Below are 19,866 nucleotides of genomic sequence, written 5' to 3' on the forward strand. Positions count from 1 at the left end.
CCAGTGGTCTTGCAGGATTAAAGTTACATCAATTCGGAAGTGACGTAAATGCAGCAAATTTGTTTTCTGGTTACAGTATAATGTTTAAGATGCATCTTTACAGATACATAAACAGGCAGGGAATACAGGGATACAGACCACTTAAGGCAAAAGGCATTTAGCTTAGAAAGGCGTCATGTGTTGGCACAGGCTTGGTGGGCCGAAGGGCCTATTCCTGTCTTGTACTGTTCTTTGTTCCTTAGTCTCTTGTACATAGTTGTAGGCGAGGGGTTTGCAGAGCTACGTTTGCATTCTGTGTTTGAGGAAATCCACATGTTACTATGTTCTATCAGAAAACAGATGCAAACCAGTGATATGCGAGTTTCCTGGGGAAAGGATATGGTGCAGCTCCACTCTTATATCCACCTTACACTAAAAATATCAGGGAACCACCAGTTGACAAATCCGTAGTTTGAGAAACTAACCTGTATACATTTTGCTCTCTAGAAATTGTTCTGGAAACTGAAATGCTGTACAACCTGTCACAGTCTCCACATATTCAAGTCGACAGACAAATAGAAATACCAAACCTGGCTCCTCTCCCATCAAGTAGCAGCATCCAGGTATGGTGACCTTTTTCTTATGATTGCATCTTTTGAAAAGCATTGTGCTTGATTGTTTTAAAGAGAGGGACATACAGGTAGGGTGAGCTGAAGAGCTTTAGAAGAGTACACATGGGAATATGCTGATGAAGCCATTCCTGAAGAAGAACTTATGCTCAAAACGTCGACTCTCCTGCTCCTCGGATGCTGCCTGACCGGCTATGCTTTTTCAGCACCACACATTTTGACTCTGATCTCCAGCGTCTGCAGTCCTTACTTTCTCCTACGAATGGGAATATAATGACTGACACTAGCCAGTTGATTTAAATGTCTGTGTGCTGCTAATTCAACACTTAACATCTGAGCAAGTATAGGCCCTAAAGTAGAGAATTCCACAGATTTGCAACTCTCAGGGGAAAGAAATGATTCCTTATCCCAGTCGTAAAAGGTCAACCCCTTATCCTGAGATTATATGACCCCCTAGTTCAAAACTCTCCAGCCAGAGGGAGCAATCTCTGAAGTCCTCAAACATCTACGTTTCAATTATATCACCTCGCATTCTTCTAAACTTCAGAATGTGTGAAATTTCTTAACGTTGAGATTTCTCACCTTGATGTGCACAGTAGTTTAATCAGCAAACATTCACAAAATGAGTATAGCTTATTACATGTCACTAAAGCAAATACAATGATAAGATTTAGAATTTCTGAACAGTAAGTCAATGGATTTTCTCTTTTCCTTTATTGTAGAATAGCAAAATAATTGCTGATATTGCAAACATTGAATTGCAGAATATGAATCTGGTGTCAAAGTCTGGGGTTAATGGTGAGTATTTGCGTAGAGCTCGTGCTGCGGAGTGTACTTTATGTATTGTACTGATGTCAAGAATCTGAGGCCAAGTGAGGAAAATATTGATTACAGTAAGGACTTCCTGGTTTTTAGGCTGTATTTGAAAGTGACCTTGATTCTCATTATTAATTCATCAGTTACACCATCCAAGATCTCCACACTTACATTAGCTACTCTCTTTCTTTTTAAATACCTGTAAAAGCTCATACTTTTTGTGTTTATGTTTATTACTATTTTAGTTTCACAATCTGGTTTCTCCTTCTTTATTAGCTTTTGAGTCATCTACCTCTGGTTCCTAAAATAGTCATTAATATTCTGGCCTACTATTAATTTTAGCTGCTTTGCATGCCTTAGTTTTCATTGGACACTCTCCTTGACTGCCTTTGTTAACCATGTTAAAAATCACACAACACTAGGTTATAATCCAACAAGTTTAATTGGAAGCACACTAGCTTTCGGAGCACCACTTCATCAGGTGGCTTGTTAACCATGATTGGTTCATCCTTGTCATCTAAACCATTTAACAGCAATTTTCTCCAACATGGCGATGGAGAAAAAAGTGTGGGGAGGACAAATATTGGTTAAGTTGGCTCACTCAACCCCTTCTCAATGCGTCAGCGAGTAGGATCTGGTTGTGAAGGACCCTAGGCAACATGCACCAGCAATTAAAACTTTTATATAGTCAGTGAACAGACACTTAAAGGTCTCAGCACAAGTCTGGCCCAAATACCTGTCTTCCCAGCAGGAGAGAAAAGTGATTTGTTTCCAATAGGGAAACAATGGCAACCTTCCCCCTGCGTCTAGAGATGGGCCTATCATTTGTTCAAAGCTGGGACCAATCAGGAATGGCAATAAGGAGACAATGAAAACCACTATTATAATATTTTGAGCAGTTTTAGGTGCCATTTTAAAAAAAGGCGTTGGAGGGGATCCAGAAGAGGTTTATAAAAATGATCCCAGGGATGGAGGGCTTGTCACATGAGGAGCAGTGAGGACTCTGGGTCTGTACAAGATGGAGTTTAGAAGGATGAGGGAGAATCAGGATTCCGAGAGGCCTAGGTAGATATTTCTGCTAGTAAGAGAGACTTGAACCCAACGGTGCAGCCTCAGAGTGAAAGGATGTCACTTTAGAACTGAGATGAGGAGGAATTTCTTCAACAAAAGAATCTGTGGAGTTCACTGCCACAGAGGCCTGTGGGCATCAAGTAACTGAGTATATTTCAAACAGAGATGGATTATTTCTGGATCAGTAAGAGGATCAACAGTTACAGGGAGAAGGCAGGAGAATGGGATTGAGAAACATATCAATCATGATTGAAGGGTGAAGCAGACTCAATGGGCTGAAAGGCCTCATTCTGCTCTTATATCTTGTGATCTTTCCTCCTTCCCTTGCCTCTGAAGAATTCTCCTCTCCCGTATTGCTCATTCTAGCCCTTGAAAATAGATTTAACAACTCAGCATTGCAGTTTTGAAGAACAGAGGCAGCACGGTAGTCCAGTGGTTAGCACTGCTGCCTCACAGTGCCAGGGACCCAGGTTCAGATCCAGCTCTTGGGTGACTGTGTGGAGTTTGCACATTCTCCCCATGTCTGAGTGAGTTTCCACTGGGTGGTCTGCTTTCCTCCCAGAGTCACAAAATAAGATGTGCAGGTTAAGTGGTTTGGCCATACTAAATTGCCCCAAAGTGTCTGGGGGTGCACAAGTTAGAAGGGGTTACTCATGGTTTAAAAACTCCATGCAGGGTTATGGGTCGGGGGTGTGGGATGCTCTTTGGGAGGGTCAATGCAGTCTTAATGGGCCAAATGGCCTCTTTCTGCACTGTAGGGATTCTATGAACAGCATTCAGGCTCCAGCCAGACAATGGTAACCTCAGGCAGGACAGGTGAGATGCCTTGGACAAGAAGCTCAGTGAGCAGCTGGAGCAAGCAAACATTCCTCGCCAGCGAGGGATTATCTCTGAAGGTACTCACACCCCATTCCATGTGCACACCACTGAAGCCGACCCTAGGATGTGGTTTTGAAGTCAAAGTCACTATTGACCCATACCTCTCACCTGCGGGAGGGTCAACTGGCTTTTTGTTCAATCAGAATCTTCACAGTAATCTCAGTGAGTCTGGGAACTGGGCCCACGCTGGTGGCCTCATTTTGCATTTTACTTTACGATGAAGGTGCCAATGATATAAGCAAATTCTACACAGTCCTACTGGAGATAAGGCTGCTCTCATCTCATTGGAGAGAGAGAGAGAGAGAGAGGTGACTGGTGTTGAGTTTAACCTAAGGGTCAGTATGCCTCAGGCAAGGGGAGAACTTGAGAAGGAGAGTCCTTCATGGTAACTTCATGAATCCACACTGTGAGAACATCCACATTGAGAGGCTGTCATCTAGTTAAATGAACAAATCCTTTGAAATTTTGATTCATTCAAAATTCCTACTTTAATTTAAAATTAAACCGTTACTATCCAGACTGACACAAGTAAATTGGTCACTTGAATCAAGTGTCAGATGGAAGTTGGCACCAATGATATTTCACACTGACTTTATTCAACCTCTCCTGGCATCTGTTCACTGATCTCCCTGTGTGAGTGCGGCTGGTTATACGTTTTGCATTAGAGATAGGTTGGTACCAAAATCTGACATCTAATTCCATACCCCTTGCCACTAAGCATGGCCTTCAGATCTTCACCCCTTACCTCTCTAAGAGACCTATCCAGTCCCCCGCCACCTAGCCAAACTAATCCTCACCCTTAATAACTTTTTCTTTAACTCCTCCCATTTCCTTGAAATCCAGGGGGTAGTACCAGGATGGATGCCAGCTACATCTGCCTCTTTGTTGGCTATGTTGAACAGTCCCTCTTCAGTACCTACACAGGCACCGTGCCCCAACTCTTCCACAATTACATCGATGACTGCATTGGTGCATCCAGACTGAACTGGAGTAGTTTGTCAACTTCGCCCACAACTTCCACCCCGCCCCTCTCAAATTCACTTGGTCCATCTTGGACATCTCCCTCCCTTTTCTTGACCTCTTCATTTCCATCTCTGGTGACAGTCTCCATGATGTTTACTATAAACCACAGACTCACATTACTACCTGGACTACACTTCCTCCCACCCAGTATCCTGCAAGAGATCCATCCCATTCTCCCAATTCTTCTGCTTCCGCCACATCTGCTCGGACGAGGAGATAGTCCACTTCTAAGTATCTCAGATGTCCACCTATCTTGAACAATGTGCTTACCCCGCTCTTGCATTCAGACAGCTCTCCACCGCACCCCCTTCTTCCCACACTCCCTTCCCAGTCCCTCCCCATCCCTTCCACTCTCCCAGCCACCTACGGGATTCATTCCTCCCATTGACCAACCAGGTCGTACCGTCTACCTGTCTTCACCTCAGAGAACATCTCTAGGACACCCGAACCAATCAACCCCACTGCCCTGTGGCCGAACATTTCAACTATCCCTCCCACTCTGCTGAGGACATGCAGGTCCCTGGCCTCCTCCATCGCCACTCCCTCACCACCCGATGCCTGGAGGAAGGACGCCTCATCTTCCGCCTCAGGACCCTCCAATCACATGGCATCAATGTGGACTTCACCAGTTTCCTCATTTTCCCACCCCCAACCTTACCCCAGTTCCAACCTTCCAGCTCAGCACCGTCCTCATGACCTGTCCTACTTGTCAATCTTCTTTCTCACCTATCTGCTCCACCCTCCACTCTGACCTATCATCTTTACCCCCACCTCTGTCCACGTATTGTACTCTCATCTACCTTCACCCCCAGCCCCAGCCCCCTCCCATTTATCTCTCCATCCCTGAGGCTCCCAGCCTCATTTCTGATGATGAGCTTTTGATGAATTTTCCTGCTCCTCGGATGCTGCCTAATCTGCTGTGCTTTTCCAGCACCACCTGATCTTGACTGTCTTCACTTATCCCCACTTCACCACCCTGTCCCTGTCACCCTCTTGTTTTGCAGTTCCCCCATCACCCACCCCTAGTCTTGAAGAAGGGTTACGCCTGAAGCGTTGACTTCTCCACCTCCTGATGCTGCCTGGCTTGTTGTGTTTTTCTAGCCTCTTGATGCTGCCTGACTTGCTGTGTTTTTCCAGCCTCTTGATGCTACCTGGCTTGCTGCGTTCTTCCAGTCTCCTGCTTGTCTGTGAGGGTTGGAGCTAAAGCAGCTTAGGATAAGCCAAATTATCATGTATATCATACAAATTAATGCTGTTTGAACAAACACCTTGTGGTCTGACCTGAGTTTATGTGGACAGACAAACCCACATTAAAAACCTTGGAACCAATCCCAGAGATAGTTACAGTAAAACTGGTTCCTGCCACTCAATCTTCCAACTTTTTCTCTTGATAATTAGTCAATGCTTGGGTCAGCTGAAAAATATAGATTGGATTAAAATACAGTAAGGTCCATATAGTGATGCCTGGAGCTCACAAGTATGATGTAACATTCATCTACATTCTTAAATATGTTTCTGATTGTAGATGATCTCTCCATTGACAGAAGGGAACTCCTGCAGCACCTACTAGAACAAAACTTTAACAACGTGAAGAAAATATTAAAGAAAGAACACGTTGCTATGAACTTTGTGGAGGACTACACTTTGTTGCACATGACTCTTTTCACCGGGGATGTGGAACTTGTCAGGCTCATACTGAAGTATGGAGGTTCTGTCAATGCTCAAACCTCCAGAGGGTTGACACCTCTGATTATAGCCGTACAACATGGGTTTGAGGATATCTCCAAATTACTTATTGAAGAGGGAGCTGATGTGAACCTCACAGATGAGGACAACTGGGGACCTCTGCATTTTGCATCTCAGAATGGGGATGACCGAATTGCTCGGCTGCTGTTGGACAAAGACGCTGACGTCAACATCAGGGAGCATGATGGGTGGTCTCCACTCCACATGGCATCGCAGAATGCCCATGAAAATATTGTCCGAATTCTCTTCACACGCCAGGCCAGTGTTGATCTACAGGACAGGGACAACCACACCCCTCTACACATTGCAGCCTATCACGGCAATTACAGCATCGCCAAGCTTCTGATTGGACAAGGAGCTAATTTAAACAAAATACAGGTTGGCTTCAGGACACCGATCCATTTGGCTGCTGAAAGGGGTTTCTTCAGAGTTGTCAGGCTATTGGTGAACAGTGGAGCTGACGTTAACTGCCTGGACCATTCTCACTTCAGCCCTTTGCACTTGTCAGCTCTGAACGGCTACACGGGGATCTGTAGATATCTCCTGAAACATGGAGTGAATATCAACCAAAGGTCCTTACAGAATTGGACAGCCCTGCACCTTGCCTCTATGAGGGGACAGATCACAACCATCCACTTGCTAATTGAGAATTTCTCAGATGTTGATGTTGGTGGTGACAGAGAGTGGACGGCTTTGCACTTGGCGACATACTACAACCACAATGACGTTGTCTCAGAGCTCCTAGTCAGTGGCGCCAATCCTGATGCCACGGATGTGTCAGGGTGGACTCCCCTCCATCTTGCTGCACACAAGGGCAGACTCTGCTGTCTAGTGAAGCTACTTGACCATAAAGCCAATGTGAATGTTGCCAATAGGTTCAGGTGGACCCCACTGCACTTGGCTGTGCTGAATGGGAATGCTGCTATGGTGAAGAGGCTGATCAGGGAAGGTGCCAATCTGAAAGCCGAGGACATATATCAGAACACACCACTCCAGCTAGCTTTGAAACACCAGAAACAAAGTGTAGTCAATGTACTTACAGGGGAGGAGCCATCAAATGACTACACCACTGACTGAACCCCAGAGTCTAACATAATAAATGCAATGACCGAGAGGCAGCAAAGAAAAATGTAGTATGTAAGAAAACAATTCTTCCATATTTAGTTTAAATTGCTTCAATTCAGGCTGGACTATTATAGCAAAATCCCCTTTGTCAAGTCAGTGTTAAGCATGCATCGACTCACAGGGCTCCTATCTGACACTGTCGGTCCAAACTGCTTAGAACATCAGTGGAAATGGGAACTAAGCCTTCAAATCTCCTCTGCCAACCTGATCATCTTACTCAACTCTGACAGTCCTGCATTATCCCCATCAACCTTGTTTCTTTCCTTCATGCTTACAATTTGCTGACTCGATCTCACATAAAATGGATGATTCCATCATTCAGAATATTAAGCCAACAGAGACAAACTGTGAATCTTTTTGAGAAGCTTTGTGAATGGATTGAGTGGACATATGAGCCAGGAGCAGCAGTAGGTCACTTGGCACCTTCGTCTTGCTCTATCATTCAAAAGGATCATGGCTGATTTGGTAATAACTTCAAATCTGTCATTCTGTCCTGTCTCATTAACATTTAACCCCTTTGTTTACCAAGAAACTACAGGTCTTTGTCTTAATAATATTCAAAGACATTTCTCTCAACACCTTTAGAGGATGAAAATTCTGCAAGAATACATTTAACCTCATCCCTGTCTTAATTGGTCAACATTTTGTTTTTAAACAGTGACCTCTGGTTTGAGATTCTCCCACATGAGGAACCATCGTTTACCCATTCATCCTGTCAAGTGTCATCAGGATCTGATATGTTTTAATCAAATTGCCTCTTATTCTTTGAAAATCTTTCTTTCCATTCCCCTTTTCCTCTGTTTCCATGTTTTCCCTCCCCTTCTCTCTTTATCTCTCTCCCTTAATTCAGCAGTACTAATTCTCCCACTCTACCTTTGCAACAGTCTGTGAGTTCATAGAATCATAGAATCCCTGCTGTGTGGAAGCAGACCATTGAGTCCATACCAAACCTCCAAAGAGCATCCCGCCCAGACCCACCCCCTACCCTATCTCCACTTTTCCCATGGCAGATCCACCTAACCTGGACATCTTTGGATTGTGGGGGAAACTGGAGCACGTGGGGAAACCCATGCATTCACGAGGATGATGTTCAAACTCTACACAAACAGTATCCAGAGGCTGGAATTGAACCTGGCTCCCTGGCACTGTGAGGCAGTAGTGCTAGTCACTTGGAGTTGGGAGTGTGGGATTGGTGTATCTGCATCAGTGCCAGAGAACATTAAAAGATAAATCGATGCACAGAAGGCTCGTGAGAATGAATAAAAGAACAGCTTAATCAGAAAAACAATTTATTTGTATTCCAAAGGCAAGCAGTATACAAAACAAAGTTCAATCAGGAAAATAAATGCGGCTTGGACTTCAAATCACCCATTCCCATTTACTCCCTATAACTTTTACCACCAAGAATCTATTCCCCTCTGTTTTAGAATGAGTCAATGCCCCTGATTCCACAGCCTTCCAAGGTGGAATTCCAATAAGGAAGTTTAGGGCAGGTAATTGAAAATTTGAGCAAAACAGTTTAATGAAGCATTTTGAGGGAGGAACAAAGATTAGAGAGAAGGCAATGCTTGGGAAGTGGGATTTAATGAATTTGTGCCATTTCCTGGGAAGTTCATGCATTGATTGGACAGGAGGCCTATTGATTTAGTGACTGGCACACCTCCAACAGGTTTTTTGGCAAAAATTACATTTTAAAATTTTTGGTTACTATCCTTAAATATTAATATATTCTGAACACCTTTTCTGGAATTCATGACTAAATTTTGTATTTTTTAATGTTTATCTCTTTGAATGTTTTCATTATGCCTGTAACAATTTACATTTTAATGGAATTACAGAGTCATTGCAAAACGGAAGATTGCCATTTGTTGAGTTCTTTGAAGAGCTCCCCAGTCAGTCAGATTCTCCTGTGGCACTGCATGTTTATGTCTCTGTGGTACACATCCATCTTCCCTTGGAAACCAATGATCATCTTTATTATAACCCCCTCATAAACAGCGAGTTCCAGTTCATCACCACTCTAAATATACATGTGTATTTAACCATTAGAAAACCCTTAATATATAAAAATGTTACAGGAACACAATCAGAAATAAATTGACATTGAGCAATGAACATATGAAAAGGCAGCAGTAGTAGGCCATCGATCTCCTTGAGCCTGCCTTGACATTCAATAAGATCACAGCTAATTGTGTTTTGAATTCCATATCCCCATCTCACCTTTCTATCAAGAATTGACACACTTCTGTCTTAAAAGCATTCACTGACCCCATTTCCATTGCCTTCCAAAGCAGAGAGCTCTTGTAAAGAGTTATTAGGTCTGGTGATCAAAAATATGAACAAAAAAAAATGAGCATTTCAAAGGAGGAACAAGAGATAGAGAGAAATAAGCTTGGAAGTAGGGAGCATTAACCTCTGCATCTGATGGCATGGTCATTAATAGTGGAGGTCTGAAACTCAGGGATGCATAAGAGGCCTATATCTCTCTTGTTCTATCAGATGACTACCAGATGTCCCCTTTAGAGAAAAATAATTCTCCTCATGTCTGGCTTCAAAGGAACACCTCTTAATCTTAAATTATGTTTTTGAATTTCAGTCTTCCTCACAAAAGGAAACATATTCTGGACATCGACTTTATTCAGTTCCCTCAAGATCTCATATGTTCCAATAAGATAAGACCTCATTCTTCTAAACTCCAATGGATACACGTTTAACATGTTCCACCTTTTCCAGCCACAGTGGGGTTAAAAACACAGTGCTTTGGCACCAGACTTCTGCAGCAAAAACTCTGCTCTGATACATGTGAACAAAGTAAAATGCTCACAAAAAAATTCAGAGGTTCTTAAAGCCAAAGTATTTGGCCACAATACCAACTGGTATGGTTTCACATTACCATGTAGCTGTTAAGGATGGCCATGCCACACACGGCTTGTCCATAGCATTCTCAAAGATTTGTACTGCAAACAGAGAAAGACCCCCAGACAGTAAATTTGTGAAGTTTGCAAAAAGTGTCTTTTAATTTTTGATTTTTGATGAGGTGAATGTCAAAGTGCTCAGACTCATGCAGGTAACACGTATCAAACCTTGTTAATTTAATGGGTTTTAACTGTGTGAAGAACAGTTTTTGTTTAGAATGGAGTTGGTCTTGGAGGTTGTGAACTCTAATTTCCCATTATGGGAAAACCAGATTACTGGACACAGTTTAAAAACAAAACACATACACAATTTATCTCACTCAGTGAGGTTAAGGTCAGATTTTGTTTCTTCTTCTTCTCATAGTGAGAAAATAATCCATGCGGTTTCTCCAGATCTAAAGTCAGGGAACAGCATCTGTGTGAGCCCTTCAGCTTTCTCGGAGTCACTGGCTTGTCTTCTTCAATGCATTCCCTCCCTCATGGTGTTTAGAAGACCTGAGAATCCTTTCTAAAAGGCGGAGGTATCCAAGCGCTAAAAGGGAGAACAGAATACACAATCAAGGTGTTTTTTCCTCCGTAAGCGATGCAGGAACAGAAGGAGGCCACTCAGCCCTGAGCCAACTCCACTAATCAACGGATTCATGACTGGTCAGCACCTCATCCACATCCACATCCACCTCCCCTACCTGTGTAGCTATTGATTGTTTTGCTGGTCTATTTAATCAATTATGGTTAAAGCTGGTCAATTATTCAGGGTTAATAGTCTTTATCAGATTGTATTAGGAGTAAACTGTTTGGTTGGTTTACTGGGCTTGCGACAGTCATTAGCAAAACCTTTGCTTTCAAAAACAGATAATTGTCTAGATTCATTTTGACTGACTGGAAGGTCATGGTGGTTGTTAAAACTGGCTTCACTACTCGTGGGTTAGGAGAGAGGCAATACGCCTATGTTCACTATCCCAGGCTTTCTAATAGAGAATGTATAGAAGTGGATGTCTCAGCTTAGTTGTGAAGCCAATCATAGTCCAATAGCTTGTAGAAAGCCACGGTTTGGGTGCACATATGTGCAAGTCTATTTAAATCAGGTTATGTCCCCACCATTTATAATGGGTGTGTCCCTGTGAACATGGTTGTCCCCTTATGTGAGACGGTCAGTTTAACTCAGCAAAGCTCTTGACTGTGAGTCACCTTTGTGAAGCTAAAAAAAAACACTGAATTTTCCAGTCTGGACTTTAGTTTAATTCTGACACTTCGTCACTTATTACAGAAATGCAGAGCTGACTTCTTGAACATAACTGAGGAGCTTGTGAGGTCCCTTCAGAGGCTGCGCTCACATAGAGGCTCCAGGTTATTAATAACTGCAGTGAGCAGCAAACCTCAGAATGTTTGTCTCTTTTCTTGCCCCATCTCCATTCTCTTTGATTCTGGAGGACTAACTTTTCTATCATTCAATCCTTTATGTCCTTGTCCAGTCCACTCCAAGCTCAAATCCTATTTTGTTTCTAATATTTTTCCCATTTTTCTAATATTTTTCTGATGGAAGATCACAGATGTGAAATTTTAACTCTGTCTCTCACAGAAGCTGCTGAACCTGCTGAGAGCATCCACCATTTACTGTTCTTTTAAAAAACTTCACTAATTGAACAGGCTGAGAAAGGACATTAGAGAATTAGATAAGGTTAGGGTCAGAGATGGAATACTTGTTAGGTTAAGGTTAGAGTTAGGGTTAGGTTTAGGATAAGTGTTAGGTTAGGGTTAAGGTTAGGGTTAGGGTTAGGATAGCCATATTACATATGGTTTTTTTATGGCAATCTTGGCAACTTGACAGTCACCAATTCTGATGGATTTATTCCAGAATCATTCGTCATGGTGGGATCATTAACTCCCATTTCCAGATCATTGGTTCCTCTGGATTACCAGACCAGCTGCATAATAGTTGTGCTACCATATGCTAGGGAATATGTGTGTGCGTGTGTGTGTGTGCAGAAATTGGTATTAATGGGATGTTAAATAAAAACAGAAAGTGCTGGAGAAATACCACATTTTGGCAATGTCGGTAGAGGGAGAAACAGAGTTAACATTTTGAGTTTGGTGTGATGCTTCTTCAAACCTCACACTGAACCTGAAATGCTCTCTCTGTTCTCCACTCCACAGAATTTGCCAGACCTGTCCAGCACTTCCTGTTTTTATTTAATTTTGCAGCATGTGAATATTTTACTTTTCATTAATGAGCAGTTTTCCACCTTTACATGTCTTTGCATTTTTATACCGGAACAAACTAGCAAATAACCATAAGATTTTTCCCAAAGTACACACAAAGCTTAGACTTGATTCCTGACAATTTTGCAATTGACATTAATGCAGATGCGAAACAGTCAGGGCCACTTTATACTTCTTTTGAAAATGTAGGTTTTAAGTGATGGATAATAAATTAGAAAGCTTGTTCAATCCCAGCCATTTTGAAAGATAGATGGATTGAGAGGATAGAGATGTACTGGGCGTGACTATTAATAATGTTGAGAGTGTGTTGCTAGAAAAGCACAGCAGGTCAGGCAGCATCCGAGGAGCAGGAGAATCGATGTTTCAGGAACCTGAAACCCGAAACATTGATTCTCCTGCTCCTCAGATGCTGCCTGACCTGCTGTGCTTTTCTGGCACCACACTCTTGACTCTGATCTCCAGCATCTGCAGTCCTCACTTTCTCCTAGTGACTATTATTAATGAAGGACAAGAGCAATAACATTGCCCTTGAATTCTCTCAAAGTGGATTGCTTACCTCAATAGTGCTGTATATCCAATCCAGGAACTCAGACACTTTTGTGTAAACTCCTGGGTGATTGGCTTCAGCACAGCCAATGCCCCAACTCACTACTCCGGTCAACTGCCAAGCTTGGACGTTCTCGCACACCAAAGGGCCACCACTGTCTCCCTGTAACATATATTCACAGTCAGTGCTCAGTAAATCCCTTTTGTTTAATTTATTTGTTCATGGGATGCATGTGTCGGTGGCTAAGCCAGTACTTATTGCCTGTCCCTATATGCCTTTGCTAAGTGGGTGGTGGAGCAGGTACATCTACAATACTGTTAAGGGGGAAGAGTTACACTGAAGGAATGGTGAGATGATTCAAATTCAGGATGGTGTGTGCATGGCTTAGAGGGGAACGTGAAGGGCTTGTAGGTGGCTGCAGAAACCACCCCCAAATGAATGCAAATTGTCAGTCTCACTGAGATGTGAGAAATGGAAGAACAAACTGCAATGGTAGGGGGGACCAGCATTTGAGTTAAGGTCACAAAACAGGGCAGTGTAGGAGGAACTACTTCTGTGTTAGGTATAGTATGTTTCTTGGTAGTCTACCTGGGCTACATATGTTTCATGATCCAATAAGGACTATAGCCACTCTAGATGGAATCTAGTGCTCAGAAGAACTCAAAATCCTCTAACCCACACAGAGACAAACATTCCAACCACTAATGTCAGAGCAAATAACTTAGATTAAGAGACTCACCTGATGAGAATGAGAAGCCAAGTAATTTTCAAATAAAAACGCAAGTGCTGGAGAGACCCAGCGGATCAGGTGGTGTATGTGGAGACAGGCACAGAGTTAACATTTTGACTTCATCACTTCTGAAGATATCGGAGTTAAAACGTCAACTTTCTTCTCTACGTACAGGTTGTCAGACCTGTCGAGTTTCTCCAGCACTTTCTGTTTTTAAACCGAGTTGATTGCTAATTTTGGCGCTCATATTCCAGGCTTAACCTTAAAATGTCTTTGTTGATTCATTTCAAAAAGTTGTACTGCTCAACATTTGCAACTGAAAACTGAAGTTCTGAGGAGGAGCCATATTGGACTGTAAAAGGTTAATTGACCGCATGGATGCTGCCAGACCTGCTCAACGTCATCAGCATTCTCTTATTCCATATTTCCAGCATCTGACATAACTCGATGGTATTGAAATAATTTCCAGTCCATGGTCAATGAACTCAACTTACCTGGCATGCATCAACTTTGCCCTCCTTATAACCTGCGCAGAACATTCTGGAAGTTATGGCACCATTGTACATGCAACTGCTGTTACACATCTCGGTGCTAATGATTGGGACAGAAGCTTCCTTTAAAATATTTTCTGTCTGATCTGGAAGACACAATCAGGAATGAGTGAGCCGTGTCCAAAGATTCCCCTACGTTGTAAACAATCTGTGTATGGTGCCTCTCACACTTACAGGCATCTAGTTTTGCATGACCCCAGCCAGTTATCCAACACTGTTTGCCCGGTGTGATCTGTTGATTGTATCCTGTCAGGCAGACTGCTCTGACTGTATCTGTAAAAGAGGAGCAATGTGGCGATCAAGACTGGGAATCTGAAATAAAGAAAGAAATGGACCCCAGCCTACGTGAGAGAAAAAGGCAGGATGATGTTGCTGATGGAAATGTGTAGGAACAGAAGAGCATGACACTGTCCTATCCCCCCTAGTCCAGGAACTCCCCACATACGTTCGAGACACCACCCATGCCCTCCACCTCCTCCAAGACTTCCATTTCCCCGGCCCCCATCTTCACCATGGATATCCAATCCCTCCAACCGCCATGACCAAGGCCTCCAAGCCCTCCATTTCTTCCTCTCCTGACGTCCCCACCAGTACCCTTCCACCGACACTCTCATTCGTTTGGCTGAACTGGTCCTCACCCGTCACAATTTCTCCTTCGAATCCTCCCACTTCCTCCAGACCAAAGGGGTAGCCATGGGCACACGTATGGGCCCCAGCTATGCCTGTCTCTTTGTTGGCTACGTAGACCAGTCCATCTTCTGTAGTTACACTGGCACCACTCCCCACCTCTTCCTCCGCTATACTGGTGACTGCATTGGCGCAACCTTGTGCTCCCGCGAGGAGGTTGAGCAATTTATCAACTTCACCAACACATTCCACCCTGACCTTAGATTTACCTGGAACATCTCTGACACCTCCCTCCCATTCCTGGACCTCTCCATCTCCATTAATGATGACCAACTTGACACCGACATTTTTTACAAACCCACCGACTCCCACAGCTACCACCTGCAAAAATGCCATCCCGCATTCCCAATTACTCCGCCTCCGCTGTATCTGCTCCCAGGAGGACCAGTTCCACCACAGAACACACCAGATGGCCTCCTTCTTTAGAGACCACAATTTCCCTTCCCATGTGGTTAAAGATGCCCTCCAACGCATCTCGTCCACATCCTGCACCTCCACCCTCAGACCCCACCCCTCCCCTCCAACCGTAACAAGGACAGAATGCCCCTGGTGCTTATGTTCCACCCTACCAACCTTCGCATAAACCAAATCATCAAACAACATTTCTGCCATCTCCAAACAGGCCCCACCACCATGGATATATTTCTCTCCCCACCCCTTTCCACCTTCCGCAAAGACCATTCCCTCCGTGACTACCTGGTCAGATCCACACCCCCCAACAACCCACCCTCCCGTCCTGGCACTTTCCCCTGCCACCGCAGGAATTGCAAAACCTGCGCCCACACCTCCTCCCTCACCTCCAAGGCCCCAAAGGAGCTTTCCACATCCATCAAAGCTTTACCTGCATATCCACCAATATAATTATTGTATCCGTTGCTCCTGATGCGGTCTCCTCTACATTCGGGAGACTGGACGCCTCCTAGCAGAGCGTTTTAGGGAACATCTCTGGGACACCTGCACCAATCAACCACACTGCTCTGTGGCCCAACATTTCAACTCCCCCTCCCACTCGGCTGAGGACATAGAGGTCCTGGGCCTCCTTCACCGCCGCTCCCTCACCACCTGATACCTGGAGGAAGAACACCTCATCTTCCGCCTTGGAACACTTCAACCCCAGGGCATCAATGTGGACTTCACCAGTTTCCTCATTTCCCCTTCCCCCACCTCACCCTAGTTCCAAACTTCCAGCTCAGCACTGTCCCCATGACTTGTCCTACCTGCCTATCTTCCTTTCCACCTATCCACTCCACATTCCTCTCTGACCTATCACCATCATCCACACCCCCATTCACCCATTGTACTCTTTGCTACCTTCCCCCACCCTCCTCCCTGACCTATCACCTCCATCCCCACCCCCATTCACCTATTGTACTCTATGCTACTTTCTCCCCACCCCCACACTCCTCTCATTTATCTCTCCACCCTGCAGGCACTCTGCCTCTATTCCTGATGAAGGGCTTTTGCCCGAAACATCGATTTTCCTGCTCCTTGGATGCTGCCTGAACTGCTGTACTTTTCCAGCACCACTCTAATCTAGAAGAGCATGATAGGCCATTCAGCCCATCGAGCCCACCCAGCCATTCAGTACAATCATGGTTGATCAAACACTTCAATGCCTGTTACCCACCCTATTCCGATAACTGTGTACTTCATTGGTAATCAGAAATCTTTCACTCTCTAATTTAAGCATACTCAAAGACATTGGACTTGCGTAAGGGTCCATAGATCCCTGAAACACAGGTGGATAAAATGGTCAAGATGGCACACAGCATAGCTTGCCTTCTTCTGCCAGGGCATCAAATATAAAAGTTGGCAAGTTATGTTACAGCTGTACAACACAATACAGCACAGGAACAAACCCTTTGGCCCACCAAGCCTACACCTATTGCCAGGTCTTATTTAAAACCGCTCTCTATTGCCCTTATGGAGTTTCTATCTCTCTGTTTGCCTCCTGTTCATAGGGCCACATTTGGAATATTGTGTGCTTTGGAGAGGGTGCAGGGAAGGTTTACCAGGGTATTGCCTGGTCTGGAGAGTTTTAGTTATGAGGAGAGGTTGGATAATCTTGGAATGTTTTCATTGGAAAGACGGAGGCTAAGGGGTGACATGGCAGAGGTCTACAAAATTATGAGAGTCACAGATAGGGATGGTTAGTCAGAAGCTTTACCCCAGAGTGGAAAGGTCAACTACAAGAGGGCACCAGGCCAAGGAGAGAGGGGGAATGTTTATGGGAGAAGTGTAGGGAAAAGTTTTCTGAATCTGAACATACTGCCAGTGAAGATGGTGAAAGCAGGGACATTAGCAACATTCAAGGAGTAATTTGATAGACACATGAATGGGAGGTGAACAGAGAGATAGAAACTGCATAAGGGTAATAGAGAGCGGGTTTAAGTAAGGACTAGGAATAGGTGTAAGCTTGGTGGGCCAAATGGTTGTTCCCGTGCTGTATTGTATTATATTGACTGACTTTCCTCAGGCCTATGGGGTAGAGGATTCCAAGGTTTCACAACCCTCGGAACAACAAAACATTCTTCTCTTCTCAGAATGAAGTGCCAACCGTCTTACTTTTAAATTGTGCTCCCCCGCCCCAGTTTGAAATTCCCCAATAAGAGGAAACTTCTTACCCGCATCTACCCTTTTTATCTCTAAGTATTTTATAAATTTCAACGAGATCATTTCTTATTCTTTGCAACTCTGGAGAATACAGATCCAGTTTATTCAATCTCTCTTTGTCAGACAGTCCTACTATCCTGAGAACCAGTCTGGTTTACCCTTCATGGCACTCTCTCTATGACAATATCATTTTTCTTGAGATAAGGAGACCAACACTGCATACTGCAGCTGCAGACTGACAAAGCTGCTAAGCAATTGAAGCAAGGGGTCACTACTCCTGTACTCAAACCAAAGCAAGAGGGGCTTGTCAATAAGTCACCATTTCTTTTGCTTAAAGTATTTAAATTCGAGTCTGTGACTCACGTGAGGGAGTTTGATCGTAAACATTCTGATGCTCCTGCCTTTTATGAACACATCTGCTGTGTGAGAGAGATTTAAAATCTTGCTATTCTGTGGGGACATTCAGCAATGTAGCTGCTGTATTTGCATTTTTATCAACTTTGGTTGTTGTTCAGTTTTTTTTTCCTGTTTCATGTGTGTTTCTCTTGAGTGGTAATTGCACCGGGGGACATCTCAACCCAGTTCAAACTTGGCTGGTCTCCCCCCTACCCTCCCAAGCCAGCTATCGCGCACGCCAGGTCCTTACTGCTTTTTGTAGTACTGCAAAGTCTGTAGAGTCTGTGCTGCACAAAGTGCTGACTGTGATCTTCAAATCTGCCTCATTAGAGACTCACCACTGCTTGTTATAGATTGACACAAACCTACCCATTCATACTGAGCACCTGAGGGTGAAACCCACCCACCAAACAAAAAGTTGGAAACAACGTTCACAGAGTTTGCATTTTTGGGCTTCCGTCATAACAAGGTTCCTGCTTTGTCGCAGGGTAAACTAAAGGACGATACTCATGGCCTCAGACGGCTGCAGGACAGGAAGGCCATCTACGAATGAACACCCCTTTGCTAGACTTAATCAGGGCAGAGCGGCAAGATGGTGCGATGATCCCCTGACTAAATGCCCCCCCCAAACGTGCCTCTTTGGAGTGTATTAAATTCCGTCCGTCCACCCAGTTTATTGCAAGCCAGTCGCTGCTGGAAAATCTCTGACTAGAGACAATGGGACCAGACTCCTCTGTGATGCCTGCCATGGTTGAGCAACTGATCTCACTACAGTTGAGTACAGTGTAACTGGTGCCTTGGCTCAGCTATGAAGGAGGAGTGCAGGAAAGCTGGTTGCGATGAAAAGTCCCACAACCCACCAAAACTTCTGGGGAAGGTAGAGGCCAGAGAACTGGGTCAAAGGCAAAGGGAAACTAATTTGCCTCTGCCGACATTTTCTGGGAATACATTGTACAGATTCTAGCAGAAGAAGGAACCATCTGCATGTCCAAATTAAACAAACATTCATACCTGAAAATTCCACTGGCTTTTTTAGCTTCATGAGGGCAATGTCGGAGTCATGCGTGTCATCATCATAGTCATCATGGTAGATGATTTTCTCAACTGAGTAGCTGGTGACACTGCTGAACAGGATGGTCTGTCTATCCAGAATTCCAGCATACACCAACCAGCTGTAGGGATGGGGTGACCTGAAACAGAAAGGGATGTGTGAGCTGCCCTGCACCTCTCGAAGGAACATGGAAACACAGAAAATAGGAGCAGGAGTAGGCCATTCAGCCCTTCCAGCCTGCTTCATCATTCAATATGATCACCCAAATCGGTCCTCTGTTCCCGATTTCTCCCCATACCCTTTGATCTTTGTAGCCCTGTGGTAAATGTCTTTTCCCTAGAGTGGGGCATTTCAAGACCAGGGGGCATATTTTTAAGTGAGAGCAGAGAGATTTAAAAGAGACATGAGGGGCAAATGTTTTACAGAGCGTGGTTCATGTGTGGAAAGAACTTTATGAGGAAGTGGTGGATGTGGTTGGGTACAATTTGAACGTTTAAAGAACATTTAAATAAGTACATGAACAGGAAAGGCTTGGAGGGATATGGGCCAAGAGCAGGCAGGTGGGACTGGTTGAGTTTGGGATTATGTTCGGCATGGACTGATTAGATTAAAGGGTTTGTTTCCATGCTATATGACTCTGTGACTCAGTATCCATCTCCTTCTTGAAAACATTCAATGTTTTGGCCTCAACAACTTGCAGTGGCAGAAAATTCCTCATGCTCATCACTTTCTGAGTGAAGAAATTCCTTCTCACTTTAGTCCTGAATGGCCTATCCTGCATTTCCCAGTGATCAGGAACACCCTTCCTGCGTTGAACCTGCTTGAATTTTATTAGTTTACAACAACTTCTGCAGCAGGCGGTAAAACAGCTCAATGTGCTGCACCGGA

At 44.2% G+C, this 19,866-nt stretch overlaps 2 protein-coding genes across 5 annotated transcripts in view; one reads left to right on the plus strand and one right to left on the minus strand.

Moving 5' to 3' along the window:
• The window catches only part of ankk1 (ankyrin repeat and kinase domain containing 1), a 28,589-nt gene extending 19,850 nt beyond the window's left edge, over positions 1–8,739 (plus strand). Inside the window, exons 6-8 of the mRNA XM_043676555.2 lie at positions 487–602; positions 1,331–1,406; positions 5,923–8,739. Coding sequence (XP_043532490.2) covers positions 487–602; positions 1,331–1,406; positions 5,923–7,220 — 1,490 coding nt within the window. The 3' untranslated portion in view covers positions 7,221–8,739. The remainder of the gene's footprint in view (positions 1–486; positions 603–1,330; positions 1,407–5,922) is intronic.
• A 500-nt stretch (positions 8,740–9,239) lies between these two features.
• The window catches only part of tmprss5 (transmembrane serine protease 5), a 59,183-nt gene continuing 48,556 nt past the window's right edge, over positions 9,240–19,866 (minus strand). For all 4 annotated transcript variants that reach the window (XM_043676559.2, XM_043676557.2, XM_043676558.2 and 1 more), the window contains 5 exons: positions 18,939–19,117; positions 14,406–14,504; positions 14,175–14,317; positions 12,960–13,112; positions 9,240–10,715 (listed from right to left, as the gene is read on the minus strand). In XM_043676559.2, coding sequence (XP_043532494.2) covers positions 10,692–10,715; positions 12,960–13,112; positions 14,175–14,317; positions 14,406–14,504; positions 18,939–19,117 — 598 coding nt within the window. In that variant the 3' untranslated portion in view covers positions 9,240–10,691. The remainder of the gene's footprint in view (positions 10,716–12,959; positions 13,113–14,174; positions 14,318–14,405; positions 14,505–18,938; positions 19,118–19,866) is intronic.

This window comes from Chiloscyllium plagiosum, unplaced genomic scaffold (genome assembly GCF_037043375.1).
Source record: "Chiloscyllium plagiosum isolate Xiang-an unplaced genomic scaffold, Cpla_swu_hap1 HiC_scaffold_29, whole genome shotgun sequence".
NCBI lineage: Eukaryota > Metazoa > Chordata > Chondrichthyes > Orectolobiformes > Hemiscylliidae > Chiloscyllium > Chiloscyllium plagiosum.